Source organism: Bos indicus x Bos taurus, chromosome 4, assembly GCF_003369695.1.
Source record: "Bos indicus x Bos taurus breed Angus x Brahman F1 hybrid chromosome 4, Bos_hybrid_MaternalHap_v2.0, whole genome shotgun sequence".
Taxonomy (NCBI): Eukaryota; Metazoa; Chordata; class Mammalia; order Artiodactyla; family Bovidae; genus Bos; species Bos indicus x Bos taurus.
Window position 1 is genome coordinate 89247178 of NC_040079.1, and position 12760 is coordinate 89259937.

The following is a 12760-nucleotide window of genomic DNA, read 5'->3' on the forward strand; positions in this document are numbered from 1 at the left end:
ACACAGCAAGATGCTGGAAGGCTTTGTGGCTGAGGCGTGGTCTCATCTCTTAAATCCTCAAACGAAAAGAGAATGTAATAGAACTCAGGAAATCATGAAGGAACCTAGCAGTCTGTACATGGGCCAGCATGAGGATGATCAGTTCACATATATGCACACACAGAGACCCTGGTTGGGAATTTTCACAAGTCCTTACACTGATCAGTTATCTCACTCCCTGTAAGAAAGGATGGCCTCAAAGGCATCTGGGTTACATCAAATAAGGAGATTTTGACTAAACGCTAAATCAAATGTCTGGAAATCACAGGGGAATAACCTCACTTCTGTAGCATACCATTAGGTCAGGGGCAGGTAAGGCAGCAGACACATGGTAAACACAGGAAGCTGTTTTCCCAGAGCCATGTGGCAGGACTGAGAATTTTCCTAGAAGGTAGAAATATTCAGATGTATATAAAATAACTAGAAACTTCTGTAATTGGTTCACAGTTTCAAGGGACTGGATGATCCTTCCCTGATGGCAGACTGACATTTTTATGGATAAAACAGCTAGCTGAGCAAAAAACCCTAAAAATGGGGATCAATGTGTAGGCCAGATACATGAGATGGCAATATATACAAAAAAATGGTAGGAAGAAAACCATAATTGGGTACTGCAATACTGATTTCCCAAACAAATCCATCAAACCCTAAGTCCCACTCATGTTCTGTCTCTCAGAGTGTGGCATCAAGTTATGAAGTGATTAGGTTCTAGATCTATTTGACCCAAATAACTGGAAGATGTGAGGGTGTATTCTACTGGGACAAGACAGATAATAATATAGGTGTTAGTTCAAGGACCAAGATTTTGACTTTGGATCTATTAAATACGACAGGCCAGTGAGACTTCAAATTGAGTCCTAAGATGCCCCAAGACAATTGCTGACATTGTCTATGTAAGTCTAGATACCAGAGAAAGGAGATCTGGGCAGCCAGTAGCCAGCACCATCGATATGGCATTGAAAGCCATGAGATTAAATGAGGTGATCAAGGAATGAATAGAGACAGGGAAAAGAAGAGGCCCAAAGACTGTGACATCCTAAAGGAATGTCAATCCTAAAGGAAAATCAACCCTGAGTAATTATTGAAGGACTGATACTGAAACTCCAATACTTTGGCCACCTGATGCAAAGAAAGATTGAAGGTAGGCAGAGAAAGGGGCGATAGAGAATGAGACGACTGGATGGCATCACCAACTCAATGGACATGCTGCTGCTGCTGCTGCTAAGTCGCTTCAGTAATGTCTGCCTCTGTGCAACCCCATAGACAGCAGCCCACCAGGCTCCACCATCCCTGGGATTCTCCAGGCAAGAACACTGGAGTGGGTTGCCATTTCCTTCTCCAGTGCATGAAAGTGAAAAGTGAAAGTGAAGTCGCTCAGTCGTGTCTGACTTTTAGCGACCCCATGGACCACAGCCTACCAGGCTCCTCCGTCCATGGGAGGTTCCAGGAAAGAGTACTGGAGTGGGGTGCCATTGCCTTCTCCGCAATGGACATGAGTTTGAGCAAACTCTGGGAGATAGTGAAGGACAGGGAAGCCTGGCGTGCTGCAGTCCATGGGGTCACAAAGAGCTGGACGTGACTGAGCAACTGAGCAACAACACTGACATGGTGCTATGCGTCAGGCACTTGCCCAAGTGCTCTGCATCTAATTCTCACGATAATCTGTGAGATGGACACTATGCTTCCCCTCATTTTATAGTCAAGAAGAAATCAGCAAACGAGCAGCCCTGAGGATGAGGGAAAACTCGGAGGATGTGGGATCTTGGAACCTATGTGAAGAAAGTGTATCATGTAGAAGGGAGAGATGGTGTCAGACGCTGCCAGAAGGTCAAGTAAGATCAGGAGTGAGAATTGATCACAGGATTCAGTGTTGCAGAGGGTGTTTATTCTTTAAGTAATTAAAGTAATGTGATACACCTTTCTTGTATTCAACACTCAAACACCACTGCAAAGACATGGGGGGTTATTCAAAATAAATCTTCACAATTAACCAGCCACTCTCATTCTATCCATCTCATGGGACAGGGAGAGGCCGTCAGAGACTGTGGAGACAAGGTCTCCTCTATTGCTCCATGGTGCTCTTTCTACTTGGAACAACAGGAAGAAGCCACATGCCACTCACCTCTCCTTCCTGTTTCTGATGGCATCGTGTATCATTTTCACTTGCACCGACACCACTGACAGAACTTCCACAGAGATTCGATTGAACTCGTCAAAGCAGCCCCAGGCTCCTGTCTGCACCAGTCCCTTATAGATACTTCCTATGGACTAAACAATGGAGTGAGGCATTAAGAATTTGTAAACAGAAAAGAGTTTTAAGGTATTAGTTTGAATTACTCCAGATGAGGAATAATACTATTAGGCTGTATCATTGTATAACTTACCTTGTAGTCCATTTGCTCTGAACAGTTGAAGACATAAACCATCATGCCAAGGGCACGGCCAAGGTCTTTGGTGGTTTCTGTTTTTCCTGTTCCAGCCGGGCCAGCTGGAGCCCCGCTCATGGTGAGATGAAGGGACTGAGTCAAAGTAATGTAACACCTTTAAGCAAAAGAAAACACAACTATTACAATTTCATATGAGATTCCTAGAAAAAGTGAAGGACAATCCAATATTTTTGTAAGTTTAAGAAGCTATGGTCCAGAATGTAGCTGTAATACAACATGTTGACATACCTCTGATTTGTTCATGGTAAAAGTCAGAATAATATTGTATCAAATTTAATTTCAGGTTGGCTGTTTAAAAATAGTAGAGAAGAAGGCATTGCTTTATCTCATTTCCAAAGAGCTGTGTATTTGAATACAAATGACACTTAATTTGTAATGCTCTTGAATTTCTGATATTTCTAGGTAAACATACTATTAATATGGCAGACAACATTTCAAAATATTGTTTATATAAGAAAAATAGGAATCTTGGATGATGAATTAAACACTTCATATTTTAATAAATACATTAAGAGATGAGATGTACAAATATATGTAAATATAAAGTATGCAGATAATATATACCTATTTCACTACACAAAGCAAATATGACACAGGTAATTTATTACATTAAAAATGTATTCAGGAATTCATTTCAAATGTGTTGTTATGTGTGTTTAGACTATGATAATACTTATTTTTGCAGGAAAGATTCAGATTCTTAGCCTAAGGAAAAATATGCTAAGACAGAATTTAACACTTGTAAAAGAAGGAAAACGAATACCTGGCCAGGACCTAACGTGGGGTTTCTGCAGATTCATGAATTATCTTAGTTTTAGTACAGACAGGGGATCTAGTGGGGGTACCCAGGACCAGTGTCTACTCTGCCATCCATCAAATGTTAACCTTAAACTGCATTTCTGACATCAACCTGCCTCAGTTTTTTCCTCCATAAAATGAGGTTTATTATAGCGTTATATTAAGAAAGCCAACTCAATGAGGTGGCCAAGTGGTGAAAGCAATGGACGGCTAAGAAAGCCAAAGGTGAATGCCTTAAAAATTCAAAGTACTATGCAAATTGAAGTAATTACCTATGGAAATTGCAAGAGTTTCTATTTTTTACAGCCATCACATTTCAGAGCATCTTACAATGAATATGGAATTCAAAGATCCCTGGCCTAGGAATTACAGCACTTTTTCTAGTGCAGACTATGCCCTAGCAATCTTTCCCTGTGGTTCCTAGTTCCACTGGATCTACGACCACCTATATGCTACAGACTACATTTTCTCCCTGCCTTCCAGCCAGGAGCAGCCAAGTGACCAAGCTCCAACCAGTGTGAAATGCACCGAAATGAGCACACACGCCCTAGGATGCCTCCTTTGAGATGTTTTTCCCCTTTTCCACAAAATGAAGTAAGTGTTCAAGCCATGTGTAACATGTTGGCCACCCGGAAGCCAATACTGCTGAACCACACTCCTCGGGAATGTCACCCAACTGAGACCCCAGCTTCCATGCTATTGAAGCCCTTATATTCCGGGTCTTTCTGTAACAGCAGCTTAGCCTGCACCCCAGGAAACACCTGTGTTCCAGCCCAAGTCTCTCAGTTACAAACTGGGTGACCTGGGTCTCTGAACCCACCCACATAGGGGAGGAGATGATATTTTTCCAGCCTACCGCACCAAGGGAAGGTCAACACCAAACACGACATAATGGCAGTATTTGCAAGGTATCTTTGTGTTAATGTAAACTATTAGTAAATAATCCTGAGAATGAAATGGGAGAGAAATGAACATACTGTGAACATCTTATACAGCCCTATTCACTCTATAAAAGGAATATTAATCTTCCTTTTTACTTCCAAATAAACCTTACAGTGATTTTCAAATTGGAAAGTTAATATGCTATTGGTCCTCACTATTGATAGACTTTAAAACGCCTCTTCCCTTTTGTCCTGTACCCTGTATCCTTCTCTATTAACAATGGCACGGATACAGCAGATTCTAGGCATTTGCAGTTTTGACGATACAAGTGATTTTGTCAGGCTACAAATTTTAATTTCTCACGCTGAAAGCAGTACGTAAATTAACTAGATAGTGAACACTGACTTTAGTGAGAGGCAAGTTAAAGAGCACTGAATTAGAGAAACAATTACAGAAGCCTTATGATTTATCAATGACATAGTCACAAGTAGATTAATACGTTTAAGAACAATCCCAAAGCTAATGAGGGAATTTCACCAATCTCCCAGGGCACCATTATGACCCCAGGTCGACAGACAGACTTGAAGCTGTTTGCACTTTCATTCCCAGTAACGTATGCGGCATGGTGATAACTGGGTACTTGGGAATATGAGTATGATCTTGAGGTCTGATTTCTCTTTCATTAATGACAAAGACTAAATATGCTTTCTCCCATCAAATAATTTAGCACAGGTTGGAATACTAACAAAGAATTTCAGGTCAAGGTGACATATCCTTATCTCTACAACATTCTGACTGTGTGTATCTATTACCCTCGAGTCAGGAGGCAATGAACTTTTAAGAACCACTTCCTCCTTTGATACACTTGAGCCACACTGGGCTCTGTATCTATCCCATGAAGCAGCCAAGCGCCTTTCCATCTTAGAAACTTTGTACTTGTCTTTACCTGTAACTATCTGGCCCCGGATGTCTGCCTCGCTGGTTCCCTGTTATCATTTGAGTCTTGGCTCCACTGTCCTCTCACAATGTATAGCAGGCTCTCCCTTCAAGAGACTTTCTAACATATCACCCTGTACTATTTTTGTCATAGCATATGGACAACCGACTCATTTGAAAAGATCCTGATGCTGGGAAAGATTGAGGGCAAAAGGAGAAAAGGGCAGCAGAGGATGGGATGGTTGGATGGCATCACTGGTTCAATGGACATGAACTTGGGTGAACTCTGGGAAATGGTGAGGGACAGGGAGTCCTGGCATGCTGCAGTCCATGGCGTCGCGAGGATTTAGACACGACTTAGCGAGTGAACAGCAAGTATTACCCCCTAACACAGCTCTGTTAATCTGTTTACCATTCCTCTCTGTTCCCAGCCACTCACGAGCCACACTCCCCTAGACAGTGTGCTTTGTAAGAGCAGGAATCCTGCCTGCTTGATCCTGGGACAGTCCTCAGCACAGTGCTTCAGAAGTACTGTATCTGCTGAACCATTCCTGTTCTCCCTCTTTTCTTCCTTCACTATATGTAACCTTCAGAAATGAACTTACCATAGGCAATTCTTCTTTTTACACTTTCAACAAAAGGATGCGGCGGGAGAAATGGTTAGAAATCCTGATATCAGGGTGTCAGCCATAAATAACCAGAGAGAATGGACTCTGAGATCAAAGACGCTGCCTTGAGCCATATTAATGGCCCGTGGTTTCATGTTTCTACCACACAGTACCTGTCATTATGCTTTTCTAATTTGGTTCTCTTGTCTCTAACACCAACATACACTGTGCCACTCAGTTAGTACATTTCCATACTGCTTTCATAGAGTTTCCCTATTTGTTCCACATTTTCCTGCAACCCTTTATTTTCAGCCATCGAAAATAATTATTTTGAGACATCTTACCCATGCTAGGGGACTTCTTTTGACTCGGCTTTTCCCATCTGACTTCAACTTATCATTGTTACCTGTCAGTCAGAGGAGTGATCACAAGTCGAGGGCTGTTTCCTAAATATTCATAGAAGTACTGGAACTGGGCATCGCAGATATTTACGAGACAATGTTTCTGGGTATCCTCCCACCGGTGACGAAGCTGAGAGAGCCAAGCAAAAGCCTCGGGAGTGACGACCTGAAAACGTCATCTGATCACTACACATGAACACTGAAAGTTTTAAGGCCACAAATGTAATCCATTAATTAACTCTGTTGAGTCCCATTTTACTCCTAAAAAATCTCACAAAAGGGAAATCTCTTGCATGCTCCTGCAAACTGTAATTGCGTGTAAATGGTTGAATACTTAATCAGAAATATGTGTGTAGTAAAAGTCTTCGTTTTAAGAAGGCTATTACTGTACAACAACATCAATTTCTTGATGCAATGCTTTTTCCTCTTTTGTGAATCACCCTAGAGGATTGGATCAGTTTTGTGACTTTATATTCATATCAGTGGAATCAGATGGAAAAAGCACATAATCCATTATTTCAGCATGTCAGACGTATAAACAAACTACACTTTTCAACCATTCTAAAATTGTTTTGCTTTTATTACAGATTTCCACTCCATTTTTCATTAGGTCAAACAACAGTATTTTTTCATTGCCATTATTTCTTATTTTACTCAATTCTATCCATTATTTCCTAGTTTGAAAAATAATTCCAGTCTCTTTCCAGATCCAATGTGACCCAAGGATTTCCTAGGAATCACTTGAAGTTACCAAAATTATTATCTGCTCATTGTCTATGTCTACCTGAGTCTCCACATTGCATATTTAGGCACACCAAATGAGCAGGAATTAGACAAAGTCTTTATCTCTTTAAGTACAAAATAAAGAACATATTTTAAATTAAAACTGCTGCTGCAAGCAAACCATCACTGATTAAAAAAATGATAAAATATGCAAGGTCATATCAATGGCTCATCATCAAAATGAGAACACATGGTAAGAGTATTTTGCAAGGACAAATTTTAGATTAGGATTTAAACAACATTATTCAGTAAGTCTCCTGAGCCTGGATCAAGAACTGTTTCTTTTTATGTTCACACGAGGAAGCATTTGCTTGCACTTTGTGGAGAGAATTAAAATTCGCTTTGATTTTAATAAATTGAGAATGAACTAGAAAAACAACAGAAAATATGTCACAATATAAGCATACCCTCAAACCATGAAGGTAATTACCACCCTCAAAAAAAAAAAAGAAAAGAGAGATTTGGAAAAAGTAGTTTTATGGGCATGGTATGTCAGTTTTGTTCACTAGACGATCGTACTTCTGACATTTTAAGTAGGAGTATATTTTGAAAAAAGGATGAGTAATTCTCCTTCCACATTAAACACTGGAGGTATCAAAGAGATACATGAACTTTTTAAAGAGATAAGGAAAGAAGGTAAACAATGCATTGAAAGGAATAGAAAGTAACTACTATTTTTTTTTTTTTTTCAAGTAATTTAGCCTGGAATGGAAAAGACAAGGGGTGGCCAACATTTCTCTGTCTTCAAAAAGAAACTAATCAAAGGCACACAGAGATGATTGAGGTGGCCCACAATCTTACTGCTATTGACGGGATAAGCCACAGAGGTGGTCACCACAGGCCAATGGGCAAGATGCTTAGGTGTAGAGAAGACACAAAGCAGGGAAATGAACACATGACTTCTTGGAGGTCCCACATCCTGGCTTAATTTTTGGATGATCTGAAATAGAGGAGCCTTACGAGGCCAAATCCCTGGGGATATCACTTGGGGTAACTCTTTTAAGGATAATATATTTGTTAACCCATATAAAATGTATCCAAAGTAAGTACAACCAATTTCTTAGGACTAATCAAAAATACCAACTTAAAAAAACTGCTTTCTCAGAAATATTTTTGACAAAAACACCACTTTTAGTAAAGAGCAAAAAATACATGAAATCTCTACAACTTGCCTTCTGAGAAATAAGTTTTGCCACCACGTCTCTGGCATGGACATCGATGGTACAAATTGTCATGATCTTCTGCCTGTCTCCAGGTAGAAGTTCTCCCAGCAGAAGTGCAATCAGTGTATTCAACTGAGAAATCTAGAAGGAATTTTTTTAAAGGAGGTAAGAGTTACAAATATAGAATTTTATAGCCCAACAGTCTTTATAATTGTAAAAAGCCCTTTAGTTTACAAAATTATTTCAAATACATTGTCCCAGCTGGCCCTCCAACAACTGTAGGGGTAGGAGTGGAGTGGGAGGAAGGGATTTAATTAATTAATTAATACAGAATAAATATTACTACTGCCCCCATCCCCCTACCTCCTGAGCTAAGACTCTGAGAAGACAACTCAACCTGTAGGAAATGACAAAGCCAGACAAAGAAGCAGGGTTTCCTGGTTGCAGTGACCTGACTATCCACATAACCATATCTAGTCTATGACTTCAGTGGAATAGTAATGACCATAAAATTTTAAAAGGTCAAATTGAGCTAGCTTCTGTCAAAGTATAGTAAGAATTAAAAACAGAGTGCTTTTTTGATCGGTTGGTTTTCTGTTTTTTTGTGTTTTTGCATGGAATATAGGGTGATTACTGAGAAAAGCTTTCAAATGTATGGCTGAAGACTGCTGCACTTAAATCTTATTCATACCCCTGGTGCTTCCTTGGTAGCTCAGCTAGTAAAGAATCCACCTGCAATGTAGAAGACTCTGGTTCGATTCCTGGGTCGGGAAGATCCACTGGAGAAGGGATAGGCTATCCACTCCAGAATTCTTGGCTTCCCTGGTGGCTCAGCTAGTAAAGAATCTGCCTTCGATGCAGGAGACCTGGGTTGCATCCCTGGGTTGGGAAGATCCCCTGGAGAAGGGAAGAGCTACCAGTCCAGTATTTTGGCCTGGAGAATTCCATGGACTGTATAATCCACAGGGTCACAAACAGTTGGACATGGCTGAGCGACTTTCACTTTTCACTTTCATATCCCTGATGGCAGTGGTTTAGTCACTCAGTCATGTCTGATTCTTTGTGACCCCATGGACTGTAGCCCACCGGGGCTCCTCTGTCCATGGGATTTCCCAGGCAAGAGTATTGCAGTGGGTTACCATTTTCTTGCCCAGGGGATCTTCCCCACCCAGGGATTGAACCCAGGTCTCCTGCATTGCAGGCAGACTTTTTACCATCTGAGTCATCATGGAAGCCACATTCATATCCCTATGTTTGCCTAAATAAGAGTTGTCTGGTCCAGCAATTTCTGAGATCAATATATTTCAAACTAATGGTCTCTCTTCCTAGAATGGAAAGAACTGGAATGGAATCACATGGAATATAAAGAAATAAGGATGCTGCATTATAGTAGTAAGAACATGAACTGCTTTATGAGTGTTATTTCAGTTTCACACTGGAGTGTATACAGATGTGTGTAAATTAGATCTGATATAAACTTTCTTAATGTTAATCATGGTCGGAAAGGTTTGATGGATACTATCTTAGGTGGTCATTTGGCTAGCATGCTTATTTGCATACAACAGTCTGGTCTTACTCAAGGTTTATTAACAACAGCAGCAACAAAAATCTGCCTTATTCCAGGGTAGCACATTACAACACAATACTGTCCCCTTTACTTTCAGTTCAGTTCAGTTGCTCAGTCATGTCCGACAATTTGTGACGCCATGAATCGCAGCATGCCAGGCCTCCCTGTCCATCACCAACTCCCAGAGTTCACCCAAACCCATGTCCATCGAATTGGTGATGCCATCCAGCCATCTAATTCTCTGTCGTCCCCTTCTCCTCCTGCCCCCAATCCCTCCCGGCATCAGAGTCTTTTCCAATGAGTCAACTCTTCGCATGAGGTGGCCAAAGTACTGGAGTTTCAGCTTCAGCATCATTCCTTCCAAAGAAATCCCAGGGCTGATCTCCTTCAGAAAGGACTGGTTGGGTCTCCTTGCAGTCCAAGGGACTCTCAAGAGTCTTCTCCACATCACAGTTTAAAAGCATCAATTCTTCAGCACTCAGCTTTCTTCACAGTCCAACTCTCAGATCCATACATGACCACTGGAAAAACCATAGCCTTGACTAGATGGACCTTTGTTGGCAAAGTAATGTCTCTGCTTTTGAATATGCTGTCTAGGTTGGTCATAATTTTCCTTCCAAGGAGTAAGCATCTTTTAATTTCATGGCTGCAATCACCATCTGCAATGATTTTGGAGCCCCCAAAAATAAAGTCTGACACTGTTTCCCCATCTATTTCCCAAGAAGTGATGGGACCAGATGCCATGATCTTCATTTTCTGAATGTTGAGCTTGAGGCCAACTTTTTTACTCTCCTCTTTGACTTTCATCAAGAGGCTTTTTAGTTCCTCTTCACTTTCTGTCATAAGGAGGGTGTCATCTGCATATCTGAGATTATTGATATTTCTCCCAGCAATCTTGATTCCAGCTTATGCTTCTTCCAGCCTAGCATTTCTCATGATGTACTATGCATAAAAATTAAATAAGCAGGGTGACAGTATATAGCCTTGATGTACTCCTTTCCCTATTTGGAACCAGTCTGTTGTTCCATGTCCAGCTCTAACTGTTGCTTCCTGACCTGCATATAGGTTTCTCAAAAGGCAGGTCAGGTGTTCCATCTCTTTCAGAATTTAACAGGCAAATTTGACCTTGGAATACGGAATGAAGCAGGGCAAAGGCTAATCGAGTTTTGCCAAGAGAATGCACTGGTCATAGAAAACACCCTCTTCCAACAACACAAGAGAAAACACTATACATGGACATCACCAGATGGTCAACACCGAAATCAGACTGATTATATTCTTTGCAGCCCAAGATGGAGAAGCTCTATACGGTCAGCAAAAAGAAGACCGAGAGCTGACTGTGGCTCAGATCATGAACTCCTTATTGCTAAATTCAGACTTAAATTGAAGGAAGTAGGAAAAACCACTAGACCATTCAGGTATGACCTAAATCAAATCCCTTATGATTATACAGTGGAGGTGAGAAATAGATTTAAGGGACTGGATCTGATAGATAGAGTGCCTGATGAACTATGGACAGAGGTTTGTCACATTGTACAGGAGACAGGGATCAAGACCATCCCCATGGAAAAGAAATGCAAAAAAGCAAAATGGCTGTCTCAGGAGGCCTTACAAATAGCTGTGAAAAGAAGAGAAGTGAAAAGCAAAGGAGAAAAGGAAAGATAATAAGCACCTGAATGCAGAGTTCCAAAGAATAGCAAGAAGAGATAAGAAAGCCTTCTTCAGCGATCAATGCAAAGAAATAGAGGAAAACAACAAACTGGGAAAGACTAGAGATCTCTTCAAGAAAATTAGAGATACCAAGGGAACATTTCATGCAAAGATAGGCTCGATAAAGGACAGAAAAGGTATGGACCTACCAGAAGTAGAAGATATCAAGAAGAGGTGGCAAGAATACACAGAACTGTATAAAAAAGATCTTCACGACCAAGATAAGCATGATGGTGTAATCACTGACCTAGAGCCAGACATCCTGGAATGTGAAGTCAAGTAGGCCTTAGAAAGCATCACTACGAACAAAGCTGGTGGAGGTGATGGAATTCCAGTTGAGCTATTTCAAATCCTGAAAAATGATGCTGTGAAAGTGCTGAACTCAATATGCCAGCAAATTTGGAAAACTCAGCAGTGGCCTCAGGACTGGAAAAGGTCAGTTTTCATTCCAATCCCAAAGAAAGGCAATGCCAGAGAATGCTCCAACTACTGCACAATTGCACTCATCTCACATGCTAGTAAAGTAATGCTCAAAATTCTCCAAGCCAGGCTTCAGCAATATGTGAACTGTGAACTTCCAGATGTTCAAGCTGGTTTTAGGAAAGGCAGAGGAACCAGAGATCAAATTGCCAACATCCAGTGGATCATGGACAAAGCAAGAGAGTTCCAGAAAAACATCTATTTCTGCTTTATTGACTATGCCAAAGCCTTTGACTGTGTGGATCACAATACACTGTGGAAAATTCTGAAAGAGATGGGAATACCAGACCTCTTTCCTTTATAGCTTTGCAAAGGACAGTCAATGACAAATTGTTTTATCCTGAAGGAATTGGTTGTAAGTGAATGTATCATATCACCAAAGGCTGTCAAACCTTTACTGTCAAAAACAGATTCCCTTTAGTACTATTACCACATTCCAGAAAGCATGAAATAGTGCAGATTGCCCTGAGACTGCTGTGCAGCTAAACGGCAGAAGGTTCTATAGGTAGAGCACGCATAGAGAAGGCAGGCAGGGAAAGAATACCCACAGTGCGCACAATTCACATTAAATCAGAGTGCACACGCACCAGGCACTAAGTAGGGTTATTGTCTATATTACCTCATTTAATCTTTACAACACTCTATTATTCTCATTTTGCAGGTAAAAGACAACTGACTCATGGGCATATTGACCACAACTGCCAAACAGGGCAGGGGGGGAATTCAAATCCAGACTGTCTGACTTCAGAGTCTCAGTTCTTATTGATCACATCACATAGACTCCTTGTACCAGCCTCCAGAAGACCAATCCACCGACCACTTTCAAGTTGGAAAAGCAGTGGTTATGCAAAAAGCATTCAAGACAGACTTAAAATCAAACACAATGAATAGCTGGTTCAAAGGAATAAAAACATGTACTGGAGACATCCAGCCTTATAGCATTAAT

At 40.9% G+C, this 12760-nt stretch overlaps 1 protein-coding gene across 1 annotated transcript in view; it reads right to left on the reverse strand.

The window, feature by feature from the left end:
* DNAH11 (dynein axonemal heavy chain 11) overlaps nucleotides 1-12760 on the reverse strand; it is a 369705-nt gene that overhangs the window by 229970 nt on the left and 126975 nt on the right. The window contains exons 31-34 of the mRNA XM_027539949.1: nucleotides 8067-8198; nucleotides 6117-6277; nucleotides 2424-2580; nucleotides 2162-2307 (exon numbers count right to left, since the gene is read on the reverse strand). Of these exons, the coding sequence (XP_027395750.1) occupies nucleotides 2162-2307; nucleotides 2424-2580; nucleotides 6117-6277; nucleotides 8067-8198 (596 nt within the window). The remainder of the gene's footprint in view (nucleotides 1-2161; nucleotides 2308-2423; nucleotides 2581-6116; nucleotides 6278-8066; nucleotides 8199-12760) is intronic.